The sequence below is a fragment of the Mus musculus genome, chromosome 17 (genome assembly GCF_000001635.26).
Source record: "Mus musculus strain C57BL/6J chromosome 17, GRCm38.p6 C57BL/6J".
Classification (NCBI taxonomy): domain Eukaryota; kingdom Metazoa; phylum Chordata; class Mammalia; order Rodentia; family Muridae; genus Mus; species Mus musculus.
Window position 1 is genome coordinate 30,859,585 of NC_000083.6, and position 16,460 is coordinate 30,876,044.

At 47.8% G+C, this 16,460-nt stretch overlaps 1 protein-coding gene across 5 annotated transcripts in view; it reads left to right on the plus strand.

The window, feature by feature from the left end:
- Window positions 1–16,178, plus strand: part of Dnah8 (dynein, axonemal, heavy chain 8) — a 248,828-nt gene extending 232,650 nt beyond the window's left edge. For 4 of the 5 annotated variants that reach the window (XM_030249467.1, XM_006523588.3, XM_006523591.2 and 1 more), the window contains 2 exons: window positions 11,728–11,849; window positions 15,258–16,178. In XM_030249467.1, the coding sequence (XP_030105327.1) occupies window positions 11,728–11,849; window positions 15,258–15,545 (410 nt within the window). In that variant the 3' untranslated portion in view covers window positions 15,546–16,178. The remainder of the gene's footprint in view (window positions 1–11,727; window positions 11,850–15,257) is intronic. The other variant, NM_013811.3, reaches the window with a different exon arrangement.
- Window positions 16,179–16,460: the final 282 nt, after the last annotated feature.

The following is a 16,460-nucleotide window of genomic DNA, read 5'->3' on the forward strand; positions in this document are numbered from 1 at the left end:
ACTCGTGCACACACATATACATGTACATACACAAACACACACATATGCACACATACACATACATGCACATATACATACATACAAATATACCCATCCCAACATACACAGACATATATGCACACCTCTCATACGCACACACACACACACACACACACACACACCCCAGCATCCTAGCCAGCACTGCTTGCACTTGCCTTGTTGTTGTTGATTTGGTTCAGCACACTTGAAGGGGCTGTGTCAGACACCACAGAGCCTCACCTGGTATTTTCAGGCCCCCTTCAAGATGATTTCTGTGACAGTTGATGAGCTCAGCCATGCGGACAATTAGACTGGATGATGAAAATGGTCACGTTCGCGGCATCGGTGACCCTGTGCTGTTTGTTTCAGCCACACGGCTCCTTCTTTGATGTGTGCACTTACTTTCCAGCAGACTCTGCAGACCCAGAGGGCCTTTGTCTTCTGCTAGTGTTCCCTGGCAGGCTTGAACACGTGGAATTTTCACTCTCTCTAAAGCTGTGGTTCTCATGGCCCACAAAGGAATTTTTGGCTGCCCACCCCACCCCTGTGTACCATTCTCAGGGTGCCGTGTACACATGATTTGGCTTCTGGTATGTGAGTGTGTGTGTGTGTGTGTATGTCCCCTACATGTAGGGATGTGTCTAAACTAACAGGGATAAGCCATAGGGAGGCAGCTGTCAAGCTAAACAGTTGACTCCTTTGTGACACCTTCTAATTAATAGCTGCCTTTTGTCACTTGATGCCGGGAGAGACTCATGTGTGCTAATGACATGATGGTGGAGGCCGGGCATGCTCCCCAGGCCTCGCACCTCTGTATTAGATCGAACCCTGCAGCAACAATCATTTTCCAAATGCTTAAATCAGTCTGGAGCCTGGTGCCATTTAGATACCAATCCCCCCAAGCCCCCCTCCCGTGTCTCCCTAAGCCATAGCCGTCTGTTGTAGCAGATATCGCTACCACCGTATTCACCAACATGAATCAAGATTTCTCACTTAGAGGGACTGGTGCTGAAGCAAGGAGATGTGTCATTTTGTCCTGTTATGTTGCCTCGTTCCCCTCCCCGTCCCCTCCCACCCCCTGTGAGTGTGTGTGTGTGTGTGTGTGTGTGTGTGTGAGTGTTTGGAGCAATGCCACCAACCGGCTGCAATTTCTGAACGCTCATTTTGAGAACAGCCCTAAGAGTTGCTGTTTGTCAAGGTGGAAAAGTGGGCCAAGGGTTAATAGATGTTCAGGATTGGAAAGGAACCAGGAAAAACTCCCTGCCTCGTGCCAGTTATTTGGCTTTTTCCTCTGGTATTACTTATGACCCCGCCTCCCCCCTTCTCTTTCTGGGACCCATGTTTTCTTGCTCTCCCTCTCCCAAGCTGTTTGGTGGCGGATCCAGGTTTGTGTGTTCTGGAGGAGGGTGCTCAGGGGGAGAATTACCAGGTTGTGTATCTGTCTATGTGACCAATCAATGCCAACAGCCAATGCAGGAAGTCCTGACTGGCCACACAGCCACACCTGTGAGAGAGGAGGCTGAGCCCACAGGCAGAGCCTGCCTGGGAAAAGCCACAAAGAGGGCTGGCGGGGGCAGGGGGGGGGGCAAGAAGGGTGCCTGAGTTTCAGAACAGTAGGGGAACCCACTCTACTGAGCGAAAAACCTTGTCAGGGATAACAGGCAGTTCTGCCCTGCCTTCACATGAGAGGAGACTTTAGCTACCAGCCTTGCTCATAGTCAGCCACACCTCTTAAAATTCTAGCCTCAAATATGGCTGCCAACTGTCTAGGCCCTTGTAATTTGGTCAGCCATCAGAAACCACCAAAACCACTTTCTCCAAGGCCACCCCTGTTAATGACATTTCTGCTAACTTCGTTCCCTTGGCTGCAGCTAGGATGGCAAGTCTGAAGGCTTGCCCTTCCTCCCTCCCTCCCTCCCTCCCTCCCTTCCTCCCTCCCTCCCTCCCTCCCTCCCTCCCTCCCTCCTTTCCTTCCTTCCTTCCTTCCTTCCTTCCTTCCTTCCTTCCTTCCTTCCTTCCTTCTTTCCTTCTGTCCTTCCTATCTTATATGTGTGTGCCACATGCATGCTAGTGTCCACACAGGGTCAGAAGAAGCAATCTGATAACCCCTCTTGAAGCTGGAGTTAAAGATAGTTACGAGCCACTCGTTGTAGGTTCTAGGAACCGAACTCTGGTCCCCCGGAAGAGCAGTAAGTGCTGTTAACTGCTGAACCATCTCTCTGATTCCTGGAAACTATTTTAGACCTTGGCTTCCTTCCTCCACTTCCTTGGTTCCCTTCTTGTGCCAGCCCCTCCCTCCAAGCTCTGCCTTTGGGCTCAGCCTCCTCTCTCACAGATGTGGCTGTGTATCTGTCTGTGTGACCCACTCAATGCCAACAGCTGATGCAGGAAGTCCCAACCTCCAGTGACCTCCAGAGTGCACAACCTGGTAATTCTCCCCCACCCCCTCCCCCCAGCCATCCTCACAGGGAGTCTGCAGTTTCCCTGAGCACCCTCCTCCAGAACACACAAACCGGGACCCTCCTCCAAACAGCTCTGGAAAGGGAGAGCAGGAAAGCATGGGCCCCAGAAAGAGAAGGGGGTCATAAGTAATACCAGGGGAGCCAGAGGTCAAGCCAGAGGAACCCCAAATGGCTGGCTGCATTTCTCAGGAAGATCCCAATTGGAATAGAAGTCCCAGGGGTGCAGGTGGGAACTTGATTTTGAGATGAGTGAGAGGGGAGAAAGAAAAGAATGGAGAGAGGGAGGGAGAGAGGGAGAGAGAGAGAGAGAGAGAGAGAGAGAGAGAGAGAATTTGTATGGATGATATGGCCAGTACTCTTAAGAAATAATCAGACTTTGAAGAAAAGAAATACACTGTAAGATGGAAGGAAGGATTTGTTTTCTCTTTAAATGATAAGAGAAGCCTGTTCAAATACTGGTGGATCGAGGGAGGAAAGGACGGACGGACAGACAGACAGACACACACACAACACACACACACACACACACACACACACACACACGAGAGAGAGAGAGAGAGAGAGAGAGAGAGAGAGAGAGAGAGAGAGAGAGAGAGAGGAGGGAGGGGGAGGGGAGAAGGAGGGGGAAGGGAGAGTCTACGGATACCAGCAGGGGGTTAGAAAAGGTGGGAGGGATATGTGTGTCACAGTGGAGAGACTGTGCAGAGCAGGCGGAATGGTCCCTGGCCACCTCTCCCACTGTAACAAGCACAGCAAGGAAGGAGTGAGTGACCATAGATGCTGTGCTGAGTGGTTTTAAGCCAACTTGACACAAGTCATTTGAGTGGAGGGAACCTCAATTGAGAAAATGCCTCCATAAGATTGGACTGTAGGCAAGCCTGTAGGGTACGCTCTTAGTTAGTGATTGATGGGGGAGGGCCCAGGCCATTGTGGATGGGGCCACCCCTGGGCTGGTGATCCTGGGTTCTATAGAAAAGCAGGCAGTGCAAGCCAGTAAGCAACCCCTCTCCATGGCCTCTGCATCAGCACCTGCCTCCTTGTTTCTACCCTGTTTGAGTTCCTGTCCTGACTTCCTTCAGAGATGAACAGTGATGTGGAAGTGTAAGCCAAACAAATCCTTTCCTCCCCAGCTTGCTCTTTGGTCCCAGTGTTTCATTAATAGAAACCCTAACTAAGACAGATGCTCACAGTAGATAACTGTAGGCTTGGTGCTAAGAGCTTAAGGGAGCTTTCTGGCCTCCATTTAAAGGAATAGACAAGCTTATCTTGGGAGTGAGAAAATGTTGGGGGCAGGAATTTCAGGAAAGAGATGGGAGCTGCGGACAGGGCAGGACATCAGGTGGCTTTGGCGTCCTCCAGCGGTGAGGCTCTGCTGTAAGAAGGGAGCTCCTGGGTTTACCTGTGTTTGGGGTGTTGCCCGGTGTGCAGTGGAAAGGGAGGAGCCAATGAGGCAGGGAAGAAAGAGGGTACAGTTCATGAGGTACAGATGCTGTGGTCTGGGCAAGCAGGATGGCTCAAGGGCACCAGGAAGCTACTTGCCACCAAGCCTGATGACCTGACTTTGGTCCCTGGAACCCACATGGTAGAAGGAGGGAGCTGATTTAAGTTGTCCCCTGACTTTTACACACGCATCATGGCATACTTGTGCCCCCCCTAAAAAAGTCAGTGTCAACACCATGATGTTAAGAATGGAGAGGCCATCCTGCTGGATAGGACACTGAGGAGGAACATGGAGACTGAGGAGATGGCTTAGTAAGAGCTCAAGATACAGCCATACAGACCTGAGATCTGAGATCCCACAAAGGAAGCTGAGCGCCTGGGCACAGAGCTGTAATCCCAGCCTGACTCAGGGAGTGGAGACAAGGAGCATCCTGGGGCTTGCTGGCCAGCTAGTCCAGCTAAATAATGAACTCCAAGTTCAAGGGAGAAAGATCCTGTTTCAAAACGTAAGGTAAAGAGCCATTGAGGGAGACTCCTGGCATTGCCCTCTGGCCTTTGCATGTACACACATGTACATTTGCACTCCCCAAACATGTCCACACGTACATATCACACACACATGCACACAGACACGAAGCAGATGTTGATGGGATGCTCAATGGCTGGGGACAGCAGGCAGGAATGGTGAAGAGAGGAAGGACCCGTCACCACAGCCTGTGGTTGTCAAGGCAGCAGAGAGGTCCTCGTGATGGGTGGAGAGATGACTGGGAAGTGCTTATGTGTTCAGTGTTGATTCCAGTAAAGACAAAAAAAGTATTTGTGTGGAAATAGAACCATGCCCGAGGGCATGATGGGAAGGTTTGGGAGGGAGAGAATTCTTGGGACTGGAGGGGATTGAGGGAAAGCCAGAAGGCTGTGTCAGGAGTTACACTTCTGCACACCAGCCACTTGGGGTGGAGGGCCCCAGCCCTCCCGCCAGCCCTCCCCTGTGTTTGTGGGTCCGACAGAGCCTGTCACTTGGATGAATGACACCACAGAGCGCCTGTGAATCTCCAGAGACCCCACAAAGAGCCAGCTCATCCTACTGACAGCCCTCCAGACAGTTCACTTGTTCTTAGAGGCCCTCCCTCCTCTCCCTGCCATCAAACTAGTTCTTAAGACAAATGTGGGTCAATGGCTGAGAGAGCCTTTGACAGAGTGGCAGTTCTCATGCCTGTCCTCCACAGCACAATCACCTGGGACAGTTTTAATACATACTAATGGCTGGGGCCCAAAACCAATCATGTTCCTACTCTCCAGGGTTAAGGCCTTCAGACTCTCAAACGGACAGCCTCCATGATCAGTTTCTTAAACACTCCTGTAGTTGTTCTAGTGTGACAAGAACCTTTACCTCAGCTCCCCGAAGCCTGACGTGTGGTCCTCGCGAGGCCGCTGCTGCGTCAGAACCTTTGCATTAACTGGAGTCCTTTCCCCAGATGACTCCCGGGATCATTAAACTTCGAGAGAAAGGACGGGGGAGATGGGCCAGTCAGTAAAGTGCTCGCCAGCCAAGCAGGAGGATCTGACTTCAGATCCTCAGGACCTGTAAAAACCTAGGTGTGGCTGCATGCAGCCGGAATCCAGTGCTGGGGTGGGAGAGACGGATGGGACCTTGATGGCCAGCCGGTCAGGCCAAATCGGCAAGCTCCAGGAAAAGTAGGGTCAGAGTTCGATCACAGAAGACTCGTGACTTCAATCTCGAGCTTACAGAGTGAGTTCCAGGACAGCCAGGGCTACACAGAGAAACCCTGTCTCGAAAAACAAAACAAAACAATTCTCGAGCTTTCAAATATGCACCTGTGCATGCATGCACGCACATGCATACACACACATATGCATACATGCACACAGACATATGCAAAGGCACACACCACACATATGGGTACATACATACCCATGCATACACACACATATACATATATGCACACATGCACACAGACATGTGCAAAAGTGCACACACACGCACACATGCACACAGACATGTGCAAAGGCACACACACACACACACACACACACACACACAGTAGCTTGAAAGAAACTCTGCTACTACACTGTGGATTCCAGCAGTTCAGACTTCATGGCTCTGGACCAAGCTGCCATAGCTGTTTCCAACACCCACATCACAGCATCTAGCATATACCCCTGAAAGGTGCGCAGTGCGTGTTCATTCAGCTCGGCTGACCAACCTCATCCTTGTCTAACGATTTCTGTCTTTTTATTTAACTTACCAATGAACCACATTTGCTCCTCATTTGGGGGAAAAACTGCCTGTCATAAACTCATGACAGAGACATCACTTCTAATCTCGGAAGGTGCTGCGGGGAGGCGTGGCAACTGTTTAGACAGGAAATAACTGTGCAGGCCAAGACCCATTACAGGAGGACTGCTTCATTCATTGAATAAAGAAAAAAAAAACCCACCTGGGGGCCTGGGGAGATGGCTGTGTTGGTAAGGACCTGAACTCAGGTCCCTAGCACCTATGTAAAAGTCAGTTACACACCCATAACTCCAGCACTCGTTGGCCAGCCGTTCTAATTGAATTGGCAAGCTCTTCATTCAGTGATAGGCCCTGATTCAAAAGTAAACAAACAAACATATATGCATCACACACACACACATATGAGGTATATTGAGGGAGATTGCCGATGTTGAAGTCTAGCAAACAGGCACAACACGAACATCTTTCATTCTCTCTGTGTCTGTCTGTCTCTGTCTCTCTTTCTCTCTCTCTGTCCCTCTCTGTCTCTGTCTGTCTCTCTCTGCGCCTCTCTCTCTCTCTCTCTCTCTCTCTCTCTCTCTCACACACACACACACACACAACACACACACACGCCCACCCGCTCCTGACACAGGACCATCATTACAGAATGCTAGCCAGTTCTCTGTAAAGCTGAGAAACACAGCCACCCTGCTCAGCTGCTCCTTCCAGCTTTTCTAGGACCCTGTAGGGAACACCACTTAAAACACACCACGTCTCTCCTTAGGCCAGCTGATTGCACGAGTCAAGCGGCAGAAATCAGCTTGCTTCAGAGTCAGACTGCTCCCGTTCTAGGAATTCAAACATAGCGAGTATTGCTTTGGAGCTGACTTTCCACAGTATAATTCTAGATTAATAGTGGGGGGCTTTTAAAAAAATAATGAATTTGACAAGTGTTTTAAGAATTCATCATGCTTTATGAATTTGATGGGAAGAATTATTTGAACGTCTCATTTAGACCACATGTAACTCCTGTGGTTAGTCAAGTCCCCCGTTTGTCATGTGGGTGGTTTAAATCTCACGAAGAATAGAAGGTTATTGCTGTTGAGGTCTCGCCCCGACTGACTTTTTGTTTTTCCTCTCAAGCTCAGGAACATATGAATCACTTTCGGAATGATTATAACTAAATGCATGTCTAAACAAAAGTGTTTGATTTTTCTCAAGCTTTTGTGAAGGAAACTATATCAATAGTCCTACAAGAAGTTATGCAAGCAGCAGAAAGAGCAGCTTGTAGTTTCATTAGGCTTGACATCTGTCTCCAACAGAGACAGCCATTCATTTTTTAAAAGTCCAACAATTAATGCCTCAGTAGATTCAGTACATTTCGAATGTGACAAGATCGTGTCCTTTATAGGAAGTCAGTGGGAAGTGACGGAGCCAGGAAAAGCGGCCAAGGTTGCAGCTTAGCTGGCAGAGTACTCGTGTAGCATGCACGGCGTCCTGGGTTGGAGTCTCGATACTACATAAAATGAATGGTTTTAGAGGAGGGAAACAGAAGGGTTGGAAGCTCAAGGAAGGTCACTCTCCTTTACGGGTGACATTTGAGGCTGGCATGGGATGATGAGACACTATCTCAAGTGGACAAGAGAATAGATAGACATATTATAGATAGACAGATTGAAAATACATGCATCCTCTCTCCTCCACGTTCTCTGAGTAGGGATGGCTCAGGAACCATTCTCGGCCCTTACTCCAGGTCTCAACACTGCCTTTCTTAGTCTCGAAATGGTCCTGTGTACTAGATTGCGTCCTGCTGGCATTCAGAGTGCCCAAGCATCAGGGAATCTGCCTTTGGAGTCTGGACAGTGAGTGTACGCATGCTCACCAATAGAGACCAGACAGGAAACGGTATCTCTTAACTGCACAGGAGTTTTGCGGCACTTCCTGATAATGACTAAAATCATAGAAGCAGAAAAAAGATATTAAAAGGGAATTTCAGGGGAGGGGCACTTTCTTTTGTTTTCAGACACCTCTGGCCTGACCCTGAAAGCCAAACTGGGTGAGGCCAATTTGCAGTTTAGTCATGACTTAAGATGTTACGGGGAAAAGAATATCAACTCCTCAGCTGGTTCAGAGAGAAGGTTAGAAGGAGGGACACTATGACCCCGTATCTTCATAACATCAGAGGTGAATTTTAAAATACCATAAGCTAAGGCCATTTTAACTCCAGGTACTCAAGATGGATACACAGTGTCTAACAGACACAGGGATAAACACTGTGTGTTGAATGATAAAAATGATGTTTTTGCCCAGGAGAGATGGCTTGGCAGCCAAAGTCACTGGCTGCTCTTGCAGAGGACCCGGGTTCAATTCCTAGCATACCTACATTGTAGCTCACAACCATCTTTAAATACAGTTCCAGGGGGTCTGATGTAATATTCTGGCCTCGGTGTATGCCAGGACACATTGTATGGTACACATACAAACATATTGGCAAAACACTCATACAAATAAATAAATCCAGAAATGACATTTTCATTGACTGATTAGAAGGATGTATTATTGGGTTTTATTATTTTACTCATATATATATTACATATAATATATTAATAACATTATATTTTACTCAGTCATGTATATATTATATATATGTATACACACACACATATATATATGTATATGTATATATATATATATATATATATGTATACACACACACATATATATATATATATATGTATACACACACACATATATATATATATATTTGACCTACAAACACATGAAATGTCAAGTGTGGGAGATCTCCCAGCGTTGTAAGATGAAAGTGAGAAGCTAAAGAGGTGGCTCAGGGGTTAAGCACACTGGCTACTCTTCCAGAGGACCCGGGTTCAATTCCCAGCACCCACTTAATGGCTTTCGACCATCTGTAGTGCTAGTTCCAGGGGATTTGGTGTCCTCTTCTGGCCTCCATGGTCACTACATACACACGGTGTAGACTTGTGTGCAGGCCAACTCTCATACACATAAATTCAAAATATGACTGCCTGGTGGTTAGATCCCCTTCTGGGACTGCAGGAAGAGCCCAGGCAGTGTCCAGCTGCTGCTGCCAGAGGAATTTCCACTGTACTTCCTGATGAGCATAGCTCACACTGTAAGAGTTCTTTTGGACACTGGTTAATGAGGAGATTGCCTTTTGGAAGAAGGCAGAAGGCTCTCTCTAGTGGCCCAGAGCCTGCTTTAATGGGTGCTTTGAATGGGTGTTCTAATATACAAATGCAGATAAGTCACTGTCCTCTTCCCACCACCTGAGAAGCAGCGTGGGACCAGTGACATGGCTCTTGGATAAAGGCTCTTGCCACCAAGCCTGACAACTTGAATTAGATCCTGGGGACCTTGTGGTGGAAAGAGGGTGTTGGTTCTTGCAAGTCACTCTCTGACGTCCATACGCATACCATGGCAGGCATGTGCACACACATGCACACTGACTTCCATTCGCATACTATGATAGGCATGTACACACACATGCACATAAATATATATTATATGGATGCATTTAAAGCAAGGCAGTGTGAACTCTGGCCTGAGAAACCATGTGTCTGCCATTGTACTGGAATCATCTGGAACCCTCTAACCCAGACTCTGCCTCTGTGTCTTCACACATGCCGCTGCTCATGCTGGTCTTGTCCTGCCTCACAAATCCTCACACATCTTTCAAGGTTTGCAACAGGGCTGGAGAGATGGCTCGGCTGTTGAGAATGTATACTGTTCTTACAGAAGACCTGAGTTTGGTTTCCAGCACCCGTGTTGTCCAGCTCTCAGCTGCTTGTACTCCAGCTCCAGTATGATCTGACATCTCCTGTCTTCTCTCCATACCCTTTTTCCCATGGTGTGCATACCCGTAAATATAAAACAGTCAAAATATATTGAAAAGAGAGCAGCCGGGGCTGGAGAGATGGCTCATTGGTTAAGAGCACTAACTGCTCTTCCGAAGGTCCTGAGTTCAAATCATGGTGGCTCACAGCCATTCGTAAGAGATCTGACTCCCTCTTCTGGAATATCTGAAGACAGCTATAGTGTACTTATATATAATAAATAAATGAGTCTAAGAGAGAGAGAGAGAGAGAGAGAGAGAGAGCTGCTGTTAACTCCCTTTTTATAGCTAAGCCTCCCTGACCTGTTAAGACTCCACCTCACGCCAGAGCAGCATTTCTCAACCTGTGGGTCTTGACCCCTTTGGGAGGCAGGGATCAAGTGACCTTCTCACCGAGGTTGCCTAAGACCATCAGAAAACATTACAGCTCATAGCAGAGCAAAGCTGCAGTTACAAAGCAGCAATTGAAATAATGTTATGGTTTAGGGGTGGGGGGTGGGGGTGGGGGTCACCACAAGAAGAGGAACTGTATTAGTGGATCACAGCATTAGGAAGGCTGAGAGCCACTGGTCTAGGGATAGACTCCCCATTGTGGCCTCTTCCAGTTTTTGCCACCTTGAACTTTGTCACTCTCAAGGGAGCGGATGAACGAATGAATGAATGAATGAGGTCCTTTTCGTGAACCGGAGTCCCTTCATACAGCCAGGCTGGGCACCATTGTTTGCTTCCACTCCCATCGTGATTAACATGCATAGTAAGGATGCCTTGCAACCTCCCCTCTGTGGTCCTCAGAGGTCACGACAGCGCACCGGTGATGGAAGCCGGGGATAGAAATGATCTGAACACATGGCATTCACATATCCAATTACCAAAACACAAGCAATTCTAAAAATGAGCACCGAGGTTGTGTACATTCCATATTTTAAACTGAGAGTCACTCCATGATGATTCCACCATTTACATGAAAGCCAAAACATAACGGGTGAATCACGGGCGGCTTGCGCTCTTTGCCAGCCGGCTTTAAGAATTAGGATTTTTTTTTTCTTGAGTTGAATGCCACTCTCCAGAAAAGGCTTCTCTTATTGGATTGAATGGCACGATTCTCAGGTATTAACTTTAGAGAATGACCACAGATACAGAGCCGCACATTACCTTAAAAATAACCGCATTATGCACATTAAAAGATGTAGCTCTCCCTTTCCGGTGTGATTGCCTTGTTTGATCAAATTGAAAGTCAGGTTCCTATTATGCTGTTTATGCCTTATTTCCTTAGACTAAATGAAATTGTCCCATTATGGCAAATAGAAGCTTCATAATGCTTTGATTCGAGTTTAATTGGAAGGCTGTTTCTCAGAATATTTTACTATTCCGGTCACACATTGGATATTGTTTTCCAATAGGGACCGGGAGCTAGGTCTGAGTTGGAACCCTTAAAAAGACTTAGAGTTCCAGGGGACTTCCAAACCCAGGTGCCTCTCTCTTCATCCTCCCTTCATCGCTTCACTGTCCCCATGGAAACAAATGCCAAGTAAGAAGAGCCCCTTGTGGTCTCAGCTCCTCCCAGGATGGGCAGGCGATTGTCTGGGCGACTGTCCAGATGCCCTGAGTGTTACTTCCTCTGCGTTACTGACGTGGGCTTCATCAAGAGTCTCTCTCTCTCTCTCTCTCTCTCTCTCTCTCTCTCTCTCTCTCTCTAGGCTTCCTCACAGCAATGAGGCAAGAAGTGACCCGAGCTCACAAAGGCTGGGCGCTGGACACTGTGACCATCCACAATGAAGTCCTGCGGCAGACCAAGGAAGAGATCATCACGCCCCCAGCGGTAGGTGCTGTGGGCGGGGCTGAGGGTGAAACCTTCTCTTTGAGGGCCAGGGATGTAAGTGCAGTAAGCAGTCAAACAGGTGCCCCGTGGGCAAGGCCCTGGGTTCAGTCCCCAGTGCCACAAAAACAAAACAAATCAAAACAAACAAAATTAAAAACTGGCCTTGGCTCTCTCAGTGAAGCCTGCCTGCTCTTCAGAGAGCTTTTTCTCTGTTGTAACTGGACAGTCACAAGGCCAAAGCCTCCCCTAGCTGCTGAGTGGGAGGTTAGTGACAAGGGGTAATGAGCCCAGGGACTCCATGAGTGATATAGATAGATGCATAGATACATAGACACACACACACACACACACACACACACACACACACACATACATACACAAGTTCGGTACATGTTTGCTTAGCTTAGAAGGATCTCCGTGGGTCTCCAGCTCCTGCTCTGGGCTCACAGATTCCCTTGTAGCAGCTACAGGCTGCTGAAATCCACTGAACTGTTGGGAGCTCAGTTCCTACACCGTCCCATCCCTCTGTGTATTTTGAGACTTCTGCGTGCAGAGAGTCTGCCATGCTACGGAGGTAGCAGGCCCAAAGCCCTCTGCTTCTTCGACCCAGGCATGGGCAAGTTCTTCAGTGACTTGAAACCTATGTGACAGTTCAGCCTCTCTGCAGGAAGTCACAGGGCTGCAAACGCCATCTCCGAAGCTTGGCGCCAGATGTGACACAGCAGCTCAACAAACTTAGTCTTTCTTTCTCCTTTTCTTCTGTCCATTCCCTCAACACCGAGGAGACTTGAACACACGAATTTTTGAGCTCTGGACAGTTTTCTGCCACTTTGTAACTGGGAATCTTCCCTCCGGTTACTAGAAAGTTGCTTATGACTCTCCACACACCCCGACAGTGTATATTTCTTCCATCTCCCCCTTTAAGGTAATCTAGGGTCTCTCTGTTATGCATTCCAAGGTTCTTGTATCTTCTACCTGTTATTACGTGCACACGCCCATGTCACCTCCATGTGTGTAGGTATTTCTTATAGTACCTCCTAACTTCCCGGAACCCCCATCCATATTTACTGTCTGGAATACCAGAGTCTGGGTTACTGAAAGCTTAGAGTGTGTTCCCTCACAGTTAAGGAGTCCTGAAGTCCAAAAGCACTGCAGAGGGCTGGCTTAGCGAGCATGGAGCCCTGGGTTCTATCTCCAGCACCACCTAAGCTGGATGTTGTACCACACCCCTGTAATCTAAACACTTAGGAGACAGAAGCAGGAAGCAGGAGGATCTGTAGTTTAAGGTCAGCTTGGGATACGGGAGACCCTGTCTCAAAACAATAAAATAAATCAATAACCGGTAGTGTTAGTTTCCTCCAGAAGGGGGCTGAGAGACAACCTTACTCTATGACTTTCTCCTGGCTTCTGATGCCCTTGGCAAGATTGGTTGGTTTTGAACATATCGTTCCAATGCCTACCACAACTGTCAGAAGATTTATACTACTTTGTGTCTCTCTGCATGACCTGTCCCTACACACACACACACACACACACACACAGAGGCCACATTGGATCTAGGGCCTTTCCAGACCCAGTGTGTTGATATCTAAGCAAATTATATCTGCAAAGCCAAACGGTTGCATCTGGGATGCTGGGTGGACACAAATGTGGGGTGTGTCTCAGCTAGGGTTTCTATCGCTGCAACAAAACACCATGGGGAGGAAAGGGTTTGTTCACCTTACGCCTCCACATTGGTGTTTATCATGGAAGGCAGTCAGGACCAGAACTCAAACAGGGCAGGAACCTGAAGGCAGGAGCTGATGCAGAGGCGTTGGCGGGGTGCTGCTTACTGGCTTGCTCCTCGTGGCTTGCTCAGCCTTTTTTTTTTTTTTTTTTTTTTTTTTTATTGTAGAACCCAGGAATCCCAGCTCAAGGATGGCATGCTAGACCTCCCCCCTTGATAACTAATAGAGAAAATTCTTACAGCTGAATCCCATGGAGGCATCTCCTCAGCTGAGGCTCCTTCCTCTCTGATGACTCTAGCATGCATCAAGTTGACACACAAAACCAGCCAGTAAGGTGACACCATTCTACCTGCCCTTGTATCTTCTCACTGTGACTCTTGAGGCCCTTAAATTGCCAGGGCTGTAGAAGAGGTCACATTTGGCCGTAGGATGTTTCCTGGTGGTCACCTTGTTCTGTATGTAATTGTTAACCACTAACTGAAGGACTGGAGCGCCTGTGACCTGATGCCCTGGGACTGCCCAGGATCTTGGCGTCAAACCATGTTCCTTGGTTTATGGTTCACAATATATGGTCCTTATGCAGTTAACACCCTGAGAGAGCCCTGGAAACTTTTTGCAGCTTAATCTCTCTGCCCTTTATTACCATCTACATTTACCTCCCCAGACCCCATCTTCATTAGAAATAGAAAAACGGTCACCATCTTCTACATAAATATACTTTATGGCTCACATGGTCCTCTCCAGCCCTTTCTCGTCTTAATGAATACATATTCTGTGGCTCCCCCGTGCCTGCAAGATAGAGTTCAGACATTTCAGCTCGGCACACTCGTCTTCCACGGTCAAGTGATACCTCACTTTATTACCTTGGAACCCTCTGTCAGAAAGTAAAGTATTGTCTCAGCCCAGCCTGTCCATCTCTGTGGAGTTGCTCTGGCTTCCTCCTCCTCCTTTCCATACACTTCCTGCGGCACTTCAGGGATCTCTTCAAGCCGTTCCTGCCACAGTCCACTCTCATGGCTAAAGCCCTCATGACCTCAGTCCAAAGTCACTGCGTTTACCCTCAGAACTCATCACCAGGCAGCTCCACTAACAAATTTCAAGCTGTCACCTTTTCTTGGGGGTCTTGCTTCCTCGGTTTAGAGGTGAGGCCCACAAAGGCAAGTCCGTTTGTAGGAAAGAACGTAGGGAAGATGGTTGGTCATCGACAGGGGAGGGCCAACTCTGTCCCACTTTCTCGTGTCTACCTTGCTGTACCACCCCAGGCCTCTGGGGGCGCTCTACTCTCATTTCATCACGTGGAGGAGGTGGGGTGGAGCCTAGGGTTGCCTAGATTGACTCAGCGCAAGGTGCCATTGACAACAGCGCCAAGTCGTAGGCTTGCAACAGCTCAAACTGGATTTACAACTCCCCGCAGAGGTGACTTGGCCTTCCTGTTTCCCAGGTCGACCACTCCACGTTCCAATAACTCGCAGCAGGGCACTCCCGAGGTGCAGTTAGATTCACTGTGTCCCCTGGGAAACAAGGCCAAATGTTTCCGTGAATGCGATTGCCCCCCCTGGCGTTTTCTTATCAGCTAGCACCTTAAGACTGGCTTGTGTTTTCTTTCCGAACTGACAGCCCTCATTACATAAGGGATGCCTAGTTTTCAGCACCTCTCCTTCTCTGTCGCTTGGTCCTCCAGGAAGGCGTGTATATTTACGGGCTGTATATGGATGGAGCATCCTGGGACAGGCGGAACGGGAAGCTCACAGAATCCACCCCGAAGGTTCTCTTCACGCAGCTTCCTGTTCTGCATATTTTTGCCATTAACTCCACGGCGCCCAAGGATCCGAAGCTGTACGTGTGTCCTATCTACAAGAAACCCAGGCGGACTGACCTCACCTTCATCACCGTGGTGTACCTGCGCACGGTGCTGTCCCCGGATCACTGGATCCTGAGAGGGGTGGCCCTCTTGTGTGACATCAAGTAAGTTCATCTCTATCTGCCGTGGGCACCAGGAGAGCCACACAGAAAAAAGCTTGCCACTGAGAAACTCAGACATGCTTATGTCTCCTGCCTGATAGGTGCTTCATTACCCTCCCTCAATTAAACAGTTGACACTTCTATTGCTCGCCTGTCTCTTCCTCCCATATCACTATTCACAGGGCCGTTCCGAATTCACGCTTCTGATTCTAAGAACTCACATTATGCTGTAATTACTTTCTGAAAGATAAGCCCCTGTCTTCGTGTTAGAATGCTTTTTTAGAAGCCTTGCATTTAAAAAAATGGAAAACAGGGTTTTGAACGGATCCCTCCTAAAAGGACCCCAGCAGATAGAAACTTTTTTCTCCAATGAAAAACACTCGTGGGCTGGCAAGATGTCTCAGTGGGCAAAGCACTTGTCACCAAGCTTAACAACAATGAGTTGGATGCCACCCTGGCATCCACACAGTAGAAGGAGAAAACCACAAGTTGTATTCTGACCTGCACATATGCGCTGTGGGGCATGCACATGCACACACAGATCTACACACAAACAAGTGTAGTTAAAATATACAAATAAGTATATTAAACATATCAAATAAATTAAAAATTTTAAATCCCAATAAATAATCTTCCCATATCTAGGTTTGTTCAAATATTATCCTTTTGAGTTTGTGTGTGATAAGTTTATATGTGTATGTGTGTGATGTAAGGATGTGTATATGTGTGTGTGTGTATTTGTGTGTATAGATAAGTGTGTATGTGTACATGTGTGATATGTGTATTTATGTATGGGGTATGTGTATATTTATATCGGGGACGTGTCAGAAAATCCACTGGGACAACTGATCCTGGAATTTATTGTAATTTTATTTAATATTCTTTCATTTTTTTTTTGTGTAGTAACTTTGAGGCTCAGAGA